The following is a 15,669-nucleotide window of genomic DNA, read 5'->3' as shown; positions in this document are numbered from 1 at the left end:
GTGTATGATATAATCTTGTTTTGTCTCACAGTAAGTTTGAAATTTGTCTTTTGAGCCGTTTCTCTTTCTCTTTCTTCTCTTTCTCTCTCATTTGCCGTCTTTAACTTTGTAAGTGTTAAATACCTAAATTACTTCCTTGCTTGTGATATAAAGGAATGTTGCATATTGGATTATTTTGTGGCAATACCCCTTGTAGTGAGATATAGCGCACGCACACACACATACACACAGACACACACACTGCACCAAAGCTCCAAAAACCCCAAGCAAGTTAAACAGCAGTAAAGCTAAAGCCTTAAACTAAGCTCCGTGTAAAGCTAATGCTCTGGAATTCCATGGAGGCAGATTTACCTTAAACAGCAGCAAAGCTCCGATAATTCCAAGCAAATTAAACAGCAGCTAAGCACACACATACATTAAACTGCAGCAAAGCTCCGAAAACCCCAAGCAAATTAAACAGCAGCAAAGCTAAAGCCTTAAACTAAGTTCCATGTAGAACTAACACTCCGGAATTCCGTGCAGGCAGATTTACCTTAAACATCAGCAAAGCTCCGATAACTCCAAGCAAATTAAACAGCAGCAAAATACAAACATACATTAAACTGCAGCAAAGCTATGAAAATTTGAATCAAATTAAACATCAGCAAAGCTAAAGCCTTAAACATGGTAAACTGTAAACTAAGCTTAAGCTCCGTGTAGAGCTAATGCTCTGGAATACTGTGGAGGCAGATTTACCTTAAACAGCATAAGCAAAGCTCTGTTGAGGCAGATTAAACAGCATAAGCAAAGCTCCATGAAGGCAGATTTACCTTAAACAGCCCAAGTGGACTATTGCTCTGGATAACTCCATAAATCCAGCCAGCAGTACACCATCGAAATACCAAATAATAACTCCGTTTGTTTTCCTCAAACAGAAAAGCTAACGCTCCAGATAACTGCAAAGCCTTAAACAGCCCAAGCAGACTACCGTTCGTTTCTGTGCTGAAACAAGACAGCCAGAAATGCATGCATGTGAGCCCTTGAGTTCAATTCCAACAGGCTGATGGAGCTGACATCATCGCAGACGTGATGACGTCAGCTGAAAAAGTGCAAAAAGAAAAGAAAATTTAAAAAATCGGAAATGAAGGGGTGCCACTCAGGTATTGTGGCACCCCATTATTTGGACCCCAAAACTCTGTAAAATCCGAGTAATTTGAGACGGTTGGGAGGTATGAACATGACTGCATCCTGACAAAGTTTATTTTGGCAAAAGACTTTCATTTATATGATCTCTAAAGCCAACACAAGGGCTCCTGGCTGAAGAGTAAAAATAAAAACAATGAAACACTCATTGCCCAAGTCATGTGGCATTAAATGATTGCAGCACAATCATAACAAAAAGAACTGGAAATGGATCTTTAAGGTAGGAGCAAATTACATAGAAAAAAATGGGAATTGTGGAAATAATACATGTAGAATAATGTTTAAGAGGAAGAATGAGGTTTAAGGGAAGGCAGGAATTGAATGAGCTATGTAATGTTCGAATGACAATGACTATAGATTATGTATGATGTATAATGTTTGCAACTGAAAATATGTCAATATGGTTTGTTTTCATTTATATAAATATATGATTGCCTATGTCATAAGTGATAACTCAATAAAGACGTTTCTTGTCTACAAAAAATCATATCACACTACTAGAATCAAAACTAACCCATAAAGCCTTGCTTTTAGAAGACAACTCCCCCATACCCTAGCTGCTGTACTGTTAAATTGTCTTACCTTTCTACAGTAGGATGGCACAGGGGCTGCTCCACTTGGGGTAACAGGTAAGTGATACCAACAACACCAACTACTCGAAGACTAAATGGTGCAACCTGATGTACAAGAAAAAATATTAATGAACATGTTAATATTTGTTCCACATAACCCTTTTCGGTTACAATGTTTAACAAATATGTTTAACAACTACTCTGGTTATAATGTACAGGTAAATCTATTTTTCAGCCACTAGAGATGTTAAAATGTTCCTTTGTGACAAAAAATACATATGATCTATGGATTAAATTGTCCTTTTGACAAAGTGGCAAATGACATGGAAATAGAACACAGAATAAGGGAAACCGAAAAGGTAATCTTTTTAGCATTTTATATTTCTTCCACAAATTACTTCCTGTACAAGTTTTTTTTTTCTATTATTATCAAACCCAGTTTTTGTCTGTAAACAAAAATATAACTTGCGCAAAATACACTTTCTAAACATTGCACCTATAAATCATTTCATGTCACATGGCTATTAAAACTTATGAAGATCCTAATGTAGAGATGAACATATTTTTGTTACTTAAAGCAAACAAATTTGCAAACCCATGTGCAAAATTAGACAATGTTCTACTGTACTGTAGGGTCAAGTAAAAATCAGAGCAAACCAAGCAAGGAAGAAAGAAACAAAACAAACACAAAAAGTTTGAGATAAAGTTAAGGCAGGAAAAATGTTCAATTCTTGAAGGGGTCTCCTGTTGAACCTGTGTGCTGTAGGAGATAGCAGGCCCTGACAAGTTAGTTCATTAGCTACAACAGTTTGACTGTGAGTCCTCGGTGTCACCATGCTGGTGGAGGGCTTTTAATGTTAAGACCTTTACCTTAGTCTCTAATGACTGTACTGTGGGCCAAGTACTTATGCACTACACCTGTGACTATTCCTACTGCCTCATCACACTTTCTTGGACTACTGTCTGCCATCCTCCAGCAGCATAATGTAGGCAGAACAAAGATCTTGACCTTCACTAAACAGAGGTCACAAACTATTCCTGCCACTCAATCTTTCCTCTGTCTAGCCTAGCTTCTGGCACTGAGGTGACTACTAAAATTCAGCTCACTGGAGTCGCAGAAGGCAATCTGTCCTCTAGAACACAGCTGGCCTACAAGCATGCTTATTTATTTAGGCATGTGTGTTTGCTAAATGAAAGATGTTTTTGGACAGGCCTTCACTGAAAATATTTCTTGAAGAAAGATTTTCTCAGAAATAAGGAGACCAAAGGAAAGAATTCTCCTTTAAATTTGTCTTCCAAGGACTTTAGTAGTTCAGTATTTAGAGGCCCCAAAAAAGAAACTACCTGCCTAAAATGTGTGCTTTAACATCTAGCCAAGCATAAGTGTGTGTGTGTGTGTGTGTGTGTGTGTGTGTGTGTGTGTGTGTGTGTGTGTGTGTGTGTGTGTGTGTGTGTGTGTGTGTGAGTGAATGTGCCAGGCATGACATCATAAGCACATTTTAAGTATACACAAGAGCATTAAGACCCAAAGAATCAGCAGTTTTACATTAGCAAGTAATTTCCTCTTCGTTTTAGCACATATTATACCAGTTACCTTTTTAGCATTTGAACAAAGAAAACAATTTGAAAAGATAATGTACAAGCAGAATAATTACCTGTTCTCATTGCTAAAGCACAGGAATTACAAAATCCTTTTATAATAACTTGATAGCAAGTTGCCTTCTCTAGAGCACAGTAAAGTTTATTCATAGGCTCAGACAATACTGGGCATCTATAAGTATGAAGACCCAAAGAGATTCAGTAGTTTCACATAAACACTGCTGCATCTGATTTCAGTTTTCTTTTCAAAACTGGACATGTCAGCTGACCAGGGAGACCTGGTGTTCAAGAATTAAAAAGACTATTACACAGTCAAAAAGGAAATAACATAAGAAATAATTAGCTTAAAGACTGAAAGAACTCCAGCTCTATTCAGTCGCTTACCGCTTGCTCAGAGGTGACCTTTGCCTAACATACAAGGCCATGTCAAACCCAGATTTGATGAATATGCTTCACCTCAAAAAATCTAGATCCGTCAGAGCCACAAGGGCGGGAGACTTAAACCTCGACACGGCTATTAATAGGACGCGCTGGAGGGATAGATTCATCACCCAAAGACTCCCTATGCTGTGGAATAAAATCCCGGTATATGTGAGGCAGAGCACCTCGCTGGCCTTGTTCAAGAGAAATCTTGACCAATGGATGGGAGATCGCAGATATACCCCAGGGATTACCTCAGTGTCACTGCTCAACAGAGGCATAGCAAAATAATGGGTATAGTTCCCCATACTAAAGGGGTGGCGTAAGCCACAAAACTATGGGCTAGGCTTGTAAATGCCCTCGGGCAGATAGCCTAGTATGAACCTATGAACCTATGAACCTATAAATATTTAGAAATTTTACAACATAAAACTATGATACTCATAAAATAAAAGAAAAATACTGTAAAGCTGGAATAATAATTTAATAAAAGTACACAAAACACAAAATATATACACGGTAAGCACTTTCTCATAAAAATGCTTCTTCAGACCATGAAAATACACAAAATGAGCATGCCTTATATACTTTCCCACATCCAATGAAATTCTTCAGTTACAACATCATTAATTGACATATCATTTAGCACAAAAAGGACTCCTTAATTTAAGTTTGGGTCTTAAAGAGACCTTACCATTTAGGCCCTTATTCTTATCTGCTTGCAGATTTAAAATCCAGTGTAATTCCCTGTTCTCTGTACTAGGCTTAATATCACCTTACTTTCGATCTGTAGCAATAGTCTCTATAACTTTAAACTTAAAAGCATGCTCGATGCCCATTTCCCTAATGTGTTTGGCTAATGAATTCAGAATGTTACCTTGTCTAATCTCTTAAACATGTTCCCTAATTCTATCTCTGAGGCAGCGATCTGTCATTCCTACATAAAAATGTTGACAATGCGTACACTGGGCCAAATATACTAAATGTTCTCTAAGACAGTTAGCAACAGCCTTAAAGAAATATCTCCTACCAGTGGCAGAGTGTATGAATGTATTGTTGCTATCTATTAAGTAGCAGAAATTGCAACTCCCACACTGAAAAGTGCCAAAACCCATGGATGGTATAAAATCATGCTTCTGATAGCACAACATCTATTTCTAAATCTAAAACCAAGCTTAGATCCAATGATACCATTTATCGTGTGACCGGAGGTGAGAATGTGCCAATTTCTCTCTATAATGTTACATATGAACTTAATATTGTTAGAGTATGTTATAGTTAAGGGAACCCCCTCTCTAAATAAATTGTGCCCCACATTGTGATCACCATCGCCATCAGTCGGAGCTTTCTCTGAAAAGTAGGGTTTGCCCCTTCCATCCCTAGCTGCTTTAGAATGCATTATTTCTGTATGCACTTCCCTTACTGAATAACTATTTTCTTGTAACTCATGGCATATCACCTCCGTTTCTTCTTCTTTGAAATTCTCATCTATATTATGTAGTCTGGATAGTCTTAGCATCTGTCCTCGTAAGATATTCTTATAAATCATGGGTGGATGTAAACTCTGGCAATGTAGAAAATGATTTCTATGGCAGGGTTTCCTACAGCTACTGGTTACAATCTTATTCATCTGATCTCTTTCCAATCTAACATCTAGGAAATTTATACCATCAATCGATGTTTGACACTAAAACCTCAGAAAAGTGGTGGTACTATGTAAATAAGTGACAAATGAATCAAAACGATCACGACCCCCAGTCCACAGGATAAAGACGTCATCAAAAAATCTACAAAAAAAATTCTAATGTATGGTGTATACACATTATAACTCAATACACTCATAGTTTCCGTAACTATTAGCGCATGGCGTGCCCATTGCTACCCTTAATTTCTGTCGGTATAGGCCTTCCCCAAATGAGAAAACATTATTTTCCAAGATGGTCTCAATGACCAAACATAACAAATCAATAAATTTAGTTGTGTAGTCACACTATTTGTATTCAAAAAACTCTTGACATATTCTAATCCTGTGTCAGTGGGGAAAATGTGAATAAAGTACATTTGTTATGTTTGGTCATTGAGACCATCTTGGAAAATAATGTTTTCTCATTTGGGGAAGGCCTATACCGACAGAAATTAGGGGTAGTAATGGGCACCCCATGATTTCAACAACTGGCAAAGTTTCTGGAGTCATTCTAAGGGGATCCAGTATCTGTCTGCCTTGTATGACATGATTGACAGACCTCGATGCTTTGCCAGAGATGGCCTGCATCTGTTACCCCTTGCCTTCCGGATACTGGCCAGGGCTCTTGCCACCCCTACAGTGCCTTTTTTAAGCGGTGTTTCAAAGACCAAATTACCACCATAACAGCTACAAACAAATGCAATCTGAGAGTCATGCTGCTCAACCCTAGTAGCATAAATCTCAAAATGAACTCAATTGAAGCATTCCTTAAAACGGAGAACATCGACATTTGTGCTGCAACAGAGACCTGGCTAAAGGCAGCAGAAAGCACCCCTGCACTACCAGGCTATAACTCATTCCACACCTTTCGGCCCCATAACTTAGACTGAAGCTCCAAAGGTGGTGTTGTTTTCATATTCATAAAGGATGTGCACACCTCCAGACTGGTAGCCCAACATAATGCATCTTAGATAACTCAGGTGCAGCTAACACTGGGTAAAACAGCGATTCAGGTCATGGCCTGCTATAGATCCCTAACCATGTCCCAAGACTCACACTCCACTTTCCTAAGCACACTGGAGAATATTAGAGTCCAACCTAACACTCTCATACTGGGCAACTTCAAACACCCCTCCATTAACTGGGAAAACTACTCCTGTACCAATAGATATGCACAATGCTTTCTGGAATTCATTAATTCCAATGCTCTGGACCAGCTCATTCTTACCCCCACTAGAGGTAGCAACATCCTTGATCTGGTCATTACTAACATGGGTGACCGTTGCTCTACAGCAATAGTCAACTCCTCCCTGGTTAGATCCGACCACAAACTAATTACCTTGGAAATCCACACACCCTCAAAGGTAACCACCATGAAAAACTTCTCCAAAGCTAACTTTGGGCTCCTAAAAACAGAGGTGGCTAACTTCACGGCATCCATGCAAATGGAAAATAGTTGCATGACTGCCGAATCATACACCAATGCACTGTAAGAAACACATACACAAATGCATAGATCTCGCCCTACCCAACAGAACTAAGACACTCTCCTCAGAAAAAAAGGAAGCCAATCTGGTGGTCCCCTACCATAAACAAACTCTACAACAGAACGAGGAAACTGATGCGGAATAAGATGAAGTCCCAAGACTGGAAAAACTCCCTTATTAGCCTCAACAAAAGGTTGAGATCCCTCATCAAATCCTCTAAAGCTAGCTATGAAAACAGAATTGCAGCAGATAGTAAAGCAACCACAAGACCTTCTATAGTTATGTAAAGAATCTCCATAGCAATACCCAGATTTGCTCTGAACTACTGCACAATGGTCCCTCCTATGCAAAGTCAACAGATATTGCCAATACACTGGCCGACAGATTCAGTGCTAACTTTACCCCCCCCCCCCCCAAAGGACCAATCACAATACCAGTAGATTGCCAGGCACCCAGTATTACTGCTGCACAGGTTAAAACAGCACTGTCCACGGCCAAGAATACAGCTTCTATGGGACCTGACAATATCCCTAGGTGTGTTCTACAAGAACTACAGAGTGAACTGGCACCTCACCTGTGTGCCCTGTTCAATCATAGCCTCACCTCAGGCTTTTTCCCTATCGAATGGCGTATTGCTACAGTCATCCCTCTCCACAAAGGAGGAGCAACTACAGACCCCGGGAATTATCAACCAATTAGCCTGAGTCTGATATGCAAAGCTATGGAACGCATCATCATGGACCTAATAAACAAGGATATAGGGAATCTCCAAACTCTGGATCCTACACAGTTTGGTTTTGTGAAGGGTAGATCATGCCTGCTCAACTTGGTTGACTTCTTTGAGTCAGTCACCAGAGCTGTGGATGAAGGCAAGGTGGTTCATACAGCCTACCTTGACCTGGCCAAGGCCTTTGATACAACTCCCCACCCAGGAATCATAGAAAAACTCACTAAGCTACGCATCAACCCCTATATCACTAGGTGGGTTGCAAACTGGCTCACAGATAGAACCCACAGTGTGAAAGTAGCTGACTCCAAGTCATACTGCCGACCAGGCCCTAGTGGAGTCCCACAGTGTTCGGTCCTGGCTCCACTCCTGTTTGGTATCTACTTCTCTCAAGTCCAGGCCAACACGAAGGGACTCTGGCTGACACATTTTGCAGACGATTGCAAGTTGGGAGCTATTATTAAATACCCAAGTGATGTTGACATCCTACACAAAGGCCACAATGACACCAATGGCTGGTGTCAGAACCATGGCCTTAAGCTCAATGCCAAAAAAATGTGTCATCATCCCTGTGAAGATTGGGAGAAATAGGTGAAGGCTGCCAGCCTAGCCAGACAGTATTTTGGAGATAATTCTGTGATCTGTAAATATTAATGTAAACCACTGGCTTGTTGTCTTAAATGGTAAAAATAGTGTTACATGTAGAACTGAAAAAAATGTAACAGTGCACTCTACTGACCAAGTAAAGTATGTTGTGACCCTTTAATGTTAAAATCTCGGATGCAGTAAGTCTAGAGTGAGGCATCCTGCCTATTGTTTTAAGGCCAGAGTTAATGGCTAGAATTTGCATGCATAAATGTCCTTAATTTCTCTGGTTTCTGCCCAGAGGTGAAGAATGTAAATGTAGTTTCTGTTAGCCTGGGAACCCAGGGAAGTGTGAAGAATGATGTAATGTGAACCAGGAATGTGATTTTAAAAGCAGAGAGAATCAGAGAGCATTAAGCATTTTTGTCTTGACCATCCAACTCATCAGCACTGCCTTGCTATACATGTAAGTTATTTCAGACTTGTGTTTTCGCTTAGAAATAACTAGAAACTAGAAAGACTAGACTAAGTGTTTTCTTTGATGTCAGAACTGTACTACTGAATTATTTTAAGTATGTCTCTGTGATCTTTGAACTCTTGACTAGCACTGTGTAGTAAAAAGTATTGTCTTGTATTTTGACTATTTGTTATTAAATATTTTTAAAACCATTTCAACTGTGGCTGTTTTTCTAGAGATAATTTAAGCTCTTTAGAGTACTTGCATGCCTTTGGTAAAATTGTACATAGCCACTCTAATAGCTTTAGCCCTGGGCTACACTACCAATTGGATAATAATATTGCACATTAATAACTGGACACCCTTTTAAGGGCCTTTGAGTAGCTGATAAATATTAGTGGGTGGTGGCAGCTGTTACTACCGTATAGTCTGGGGAAAAAAAGGGGCACAGCTGAAGAGCCTTCCCCAGGAGTGTCTGTGTGGTTGTATAAACTCTTCTCAAAGGTGTGTGTGTGTGTGTGTGTGTGTGTGTGTGTGTGTGTGTGTGTGTGTCAGCTACTTGGGCAGGGACACGAAGCACTGGTTAGACAGAGAGGGTGCTGGAGGTTTTAGCTTGCCCACTAGGCTGAGATCTGGACCCTATAGCTGTGCCAGTGGGGAGTCTTATTGGGGACCTGGAGAGCAAGTAAGCGACCATCCCCAGACTGACTGTGATCTCTGTGTGCTCTTAAGGGAAATTGCACTTTACTATGTGTATTTGTTATCCTTCCCTCTGATAGGAGATGCCCCTCCACTGGTGTTAGTGGTGAGGATTGAGGCTCCTTGATTGCTGGGCCAGGGCACGTGCATCACAATCCCCCTTGGGAAAAACCCGGTTCCCTTGAATTAATACATTGATGGTAGTCCACTGAACACAGAAGGTGTTACAATAGATCTGGGAACACAGGTTGACAGCAACCTCTCTTTTGACCACCACATTGCCACTGTGGTCAGAAAGTCCTTCTTTGTGGCACATCTCATAACTAAGGGTTTTGCATCTAGGAAAAATGAAGAAAGAGATCATTGTCTCCCTCTACTCTTCCCTCATTAGGGCAATCATCGAGTACAATGGCCCATTTGGCATGTACCTCACTAGACACCTGCAGCAACTGGAGAGGCAGCAAAAGTACCTCACAAAGAGGATCCTAGGCATTAAACACTTGTCCTATATGGACAGACTCAAAAACCTCCAACTATTCTCTGTCTCATATCGCCTACTTAGAGGCAATCTCTGCTTGACTTATGACTTACGACTTACAAAGCCATGTCTGACCCAGCTCTGTAAGAAATGCTACATCTAAAGAAATCTCAATCCCTACGCACCACACGCTCCAGAGACCTCAACCTCATTACCACAATCAACAGAACATCCTGGAGGGACAGGTCCATAACCCAGAGACTGTCCAGGATAAGGAATAGACTTCCCATACATGTCAAGCAGAGCACCTCACTGGCCCTCTTCAAGAGAAATCTTGATAAGTGGATGGGAAATAGAAAATTCCCCCTGGGGTCACTCCAGTTGCTCTACTCAACAGAGGCACTAGGAACTAAGGTCGGGTGGCACAATGCCAGGGTAGTCCTATGGGCTAGGCTTGTAAAGGCTCCAGGGCCATTAGCCTAGTACACACCTATGAACCTATGAATCCATAGTCACAAACAGAATATTATCAGCTAATGGAGTGTCAGCCACATTGGCATATAACAACCTCAAAAACTGTTCTGTATCACACAAAACAGTGTTCATCCTGTCCAATACCGCTTTTAGCTGTTTATCTACAAATATGGATATAAACTCAGTCACCCATCCCGACCAGAAACTATTGGCCTAAATGGTAGATGAAGCATATTCTTGTGCACTTTAGGTAAACCTTGGAATGTGGGTATCATAATGGTATCAACCTTAAAAAACTTATACAGAGCTTCCGTAAAATCATTGTTCAACATACAATCTAATAAACTCGTATTATATATCGGCTCCCAACGTGGTAAATGCCTCTCGGTTAGAATGCAGCAACAAAAAGTCAATCCAATAAATATAAACCAGAGGCAAACACAGCAGTCTTTAGCTTCCTCAGACCGTTAAAATTCAAATTAATTTCTGCTTCACACTCTATATATAAACCCCATGACGTACTAATTGAAGTCTGCTTGACTCATTAAAGTTATATACACATATACTAGTACCCTTAATTAAAAAAGAATACAATTAATTTAAAATGCAATACAATGTCTCCCGACACAAGTCAGGTCAAACCAATACTTAATATTTTAAAAACATTATATAAAACTTGATTGTTAAAACAGTATCACTGTTCATAGTTACTTTTCGTTGATTATGTAATCTGAAGTGTTACAAATCATTTTGTTTACAATGCATAAAAACTTTCTGTCTACAAAGCATCTCATGCCACTAGTTTTCATAGTGGTTACAAACTCTTTCAACAATTTGCCGGGCTAAAAGTCCTTCTTTCTAGAATACATCATATGAGCCTATCTTTAATAATTATTATTGCATAAATTATTCAGTTTACAATGCATAAAAACTCTCTCTACAAAGCATCACACACCGCTAGTTTTCATAATAGTTAAACTCTTCCAGCAATTTATCGAGCAAAAAATCCTTCTTCCTAGGATACATCATATAAGCCTAGCTTAAATAGTTATTACTACCTGTGTTAACAATGTAACGGACTAAAAACTCGAGGGCTTGCTATAATATCTCGTCTGTCGTATCTTCACCGTGGCTCGCCCTACGGCTTCTCGCTAACTCAAATGCAAACTTAGTTGTTATATCTGCTAATCATATAATGGTTTCAACATTATGTCATGCATTAAAACCTTTGTAGACAGAAAGTTTTTATGCATTGCAAACAAAATGATTTGTAACACTTCAGATTACATAATCAACGAAAAGTAATTATGAACAGTGATACTGTTTTAACAATCAAGTTTTATATGTTTTTAAAATATTAAGTATTGGTTTGACCTGACTTGTGTCGGAGATATTGTATTGCATTTTAAATTAAGGGTACTAGTATATGTGTATATAACTTTAATGAGTCAAGCAGACTTCAATTAGTACGTCATGGGGTTTATATATAGAGGGTGAAGCAGAAATGAATTTGAATTTTAACGGTCTGAGGAAGCTAAAGCGAAAGTGCTAACCTGTGCATGCCAATAAACTAGTTTTTTACCAACGAAGTATTCCTTGAATGAAGTTTTCCATAATCAGTTTTGAAACTTTGCACTATTGAATGTTTTTGAGACGCTGGATCTACAAGACTGCTGTGTTTGCCTCTGGTTTATATTTATTGGACTGACTTTTTGTTAATACAATCTAATAATGTGGAATTAACACTCTGACATATTCTATTTATATCAAACATAGAAACACATTCATATACACATATATCATTGAGCATGTTATTTATGCTTGAAACATAAAAATCAGTGTCTATTAGAACCAATGCCCCTCCCTTATCAGCCGGTTTTATAACAACAGTAGCATCTGCTTGCAACAATCGAAGAGCTAAACTTTTTTCCTTAGTCAAATTATAAAACTTTTTATGTCTAAAAACACTAGAGGCATTATTAAACAGGTCATTCAAATTACGTTCACAAACACTGCAAAAAGTCTCTTAGGCTGGATTCAATATCAGGCAAAAAGTACCTATTTTCCTGTAAACATTCACTGCTTGCTGGTCCGGAAAAATCATTCCCAACATAACATTTCTCCCGAACAATCTCAAGTGACATTGTATTGCATTTTAAATTAAGGGTACTAGTATATGTGTATATAACTTTAATGAGTCAAGCAGACTTCAATTAGTACGTCATGGGGTTTATATATAGAGGGTTAAGCAGAAATTAATTTGAATTTTAACGGTCTGAGGAAGCTAAAGCAAAAGCGCTAACCTGTGCATGCCAATAAACTAGTTTTTTACCAACAAAGTATTCCTTGAATGAAGTTTTTCATAATCAGTTTTGAAAATTTGCACTATTGAATGTTTTTGAGACGCTGGATCTACAAGACTGCTGTGTTTGCCTCTGGTTTATATTTATTGGATTGACTTTGTGTTACTGCATTCTAACCGAGAGGCATTTACCACGTTGGGAGCCGATATATAATATGAGTTTACTGTTTTCATATTTGGTCACTCTCAATGGAGGCATGGCAGGAACTAATGATAATATAGAACTGGATTATAGACCGGTCGGGTCTATACGAGGGCAGGAAGAAGCTATTCTGGGGACAGCTAGCAACAGCCTGGAGGGGACGAGTAATGGAGAGAAAGTCCCTAATGTAAGATCAAATTTAATACTACAAGGAGGCGAATACCTGAAGAATAAACTTTTGAACTGTGTGCAAAGTGAGGTGAACAGCCTACTTCTTTACCAAACAGATGATACTAAAATTATCACTCCTGCTTCAATGGAATTTACAGACCGTATGCAAAAGGGTCTTGATAATATAGAAGTAGACCTTCTCAAACTGAAACGTTTATCCACTCAACGACAACATTTTGAGGTCTGTCTACGAAGGGGCATTATATCTAGAGGCTTGCGGGTCTTAAAAATGCCTACATATGGAGAGCAATATCCAGAACTACTGGCCAAGTGGCAAAAGCTTAATAGAGAGGTGAGTAAGAACTATATTCAATTGTTGTTAGAATTCTTCAAACCAGTAGAAGAATAATTAATCACCTCTGTATTATTATAACAACAAGAACTGTATACTCTTTATCCAAATACCATCATTGATAATGCTCTTTCCAATATTTTGGATGGAGTGTTAGTATAAGAAAGGCGACTGTTGCAACAAAAAAAGAACAAAACAGATAGAGATGTTCAAGACTTTAAATTAGGCCAAGTCTTTACTTGGCCGAAAGTAAGGCCACATCCTGGGCAAACACCAACAGATACGAGGAACATTAACATCAGCAATAACCGTCATAACGGTAATTATGAACATCATCAAACGCAAGAACAAAATGAGCAAAGAAGCCCTTCAAGTCACATAAATGCAGGTCTGAATAGCCCTGTTGACTCTAATATAGGCAATGGCTCTGTATTTGAAACAGTTAAGGGGGCCATAGGGAAGGACAATAATCAGGGTATGCAGTCAGAAGGACTACTGCATCGAAATTCAGATAATGTTATTCAAACACCGGTGGTACATCCTAAAAATAATGGAACAGTGGGCCATGCACCACAAGTAAATAATGGACAGTCTCAACACATGAATTTTCCACATTTTCCGCTTCCCATAGCAACGGTGAAGGGCTTCAGGAGAGACTGTTCGATGAATCGAGGGAGGCAAAAACGGAAGTTCTCAGGAGAGAAAGGGACCAACCAAACATTAAAGAAAATGTGGAACCAGATGAAGACTGTTTAATATGGAATATATCCCACAGAACGTTGAATGACATTGAAATCAATGTACTCAATAAAGGGCTTAATTTTATTCCCACATCTAAGAACCAACTCACAGATGTGTTGAGTGACTTGAAAATATCTGCTAGAAATATTATGCTCAGATATCAATTTGGTAATGGGGAAGGTTATCACAATCAAGAAGTGTTTAAGAGATTGAGTGAGTATACACCACAAAACCACCCATTAGTAGAAGCATTTTATAATCTAGTAGAAGATGATGTATATCAGGAGTATGACAAAGACCAAATGACCCAGACAAAAGATAGGAAAATCAGGGACAATTTAAAACCGTATGAAAGGAAAGCATTACTTATGTTGGAACAGGATGATACTATAATTTTTAGACCAGCCGATAAGGGTGGACCCCTAGTAATAATGGATAAGGAGAAATATCAGGACTCTATGAAAGCCATGCTCAGTCATTCAAGGTATTACGAAAGTATAGATAAACAAAATATGGATGAAATTAAATTCAGTATATATAATACTATAGTAGATATGGTTAATAACCATATTATTGATACAGGATTAGCTAAATTTCTTGAAGTTGAACATCCAACTATACCAATTATAAAAGGTATACCTAAAGTACATAAAGATGGTAATAACCCCCCCCATGAGACTGACTGTCTCTGGTAGGGGATGGAGCACAGAACCATTCTCTCTGTATGTAAAAAAGCACCTAAGACCAGTCATCAACAAAGTAGAACATATACTTAGGGACACAAAACAATTCTTAATGGATTTGTATAAATTTTTTGAAAAGACAGAATTTAAGACCAATAGGTTCTAGTGACATTAGATATTCAGTCCCTATTTACCATCATACCTAATGAAATAGGAATAAATACTATTAAAAATTATTTAACAAAGCATAGTGAATATACAGGACAAAAATAGATTTAATCACCATGTTTTTGGAAATAATACTGGAAAATAATGTATTTGTGTTTAACAGCTATTTCTATATCAAGCGAGATGGCGTAGCGATGGGCACCTCGTGTGCCAACAGCTACGCCAATATGTTTCTGGCACAATGGGAAGAAGAGGTGTTGTTCAGTAATCCATGGCATCATCATAAGATCCATTTTTATCGACGTTTTGTAGATGATGTCTTTTTTATTTGGGAAGGCAGCATAGAAGAACTGGATAGGTATATTGTTTATTTGAATAACTTGACCACGTTCTTAAAGTTTACATCACAATATTCTAAATATAGAATAGAATATCTAGATGTATATGTGGAAAGAGTTTTAGATACACAAATAAATACAGAAGTGTTACAAGAATACACATCTCCACCGTCATAGTATGCATCCACCGTACATCTTTGATAATATTATAAAAGGACAAAGTATGAGAATATCAAGGTTAAATGCAACAGAAGCAGGATACCAGCAAGAAATTAATAATTTCAAACAAAGGTTATTGAAGCGAGGCTATAAAGAAGGTGAAATCAACAAAGGTCTACAAAAAATAGA

General features: G+C 38.6%; 1 protein-coding gene across 1 annotated transcript in view; it reads right to left on the bottom strand.

Moving 5' to 3' along the window:
• The window catches only part of USP31 (ubiquitin specific peptidase 31), a 2,233,792-nt gene that overhangs the window by 1,030,739 nt on the left and 1,187,384 nt on the right, over positions 1–15,669 (bottom strand). The window contains exon 9 of the mRNA XM_044089819.1: positions 1,765–1,859. Coding sequence (XP_043945754.1) covers positions 1,765–1,859 — 95 coding nt within the window. The remainder of the gene's footprint in view (positions 1–1,764; positions 1,860–15,669) is intronic.

This window comes from Protopterus annectens, chromosome 12.part0 (genome assembly GCF_019279795.1).
Source record: "Protopterus annectens isolate FY-2018-M chromosome 12.part0, PAN1.0, whole genome shotgun sequence".
Taxonomy (NCBI): domain Eukaryota; kingdom Metazoa; phylum Chordata; order Ceratodontiformes; family Protopteridae; genus Protopterus; species Protopterus annectens.
This window is presented reverse-complemented; position numbering and strand designations above follow the sequence as displayed.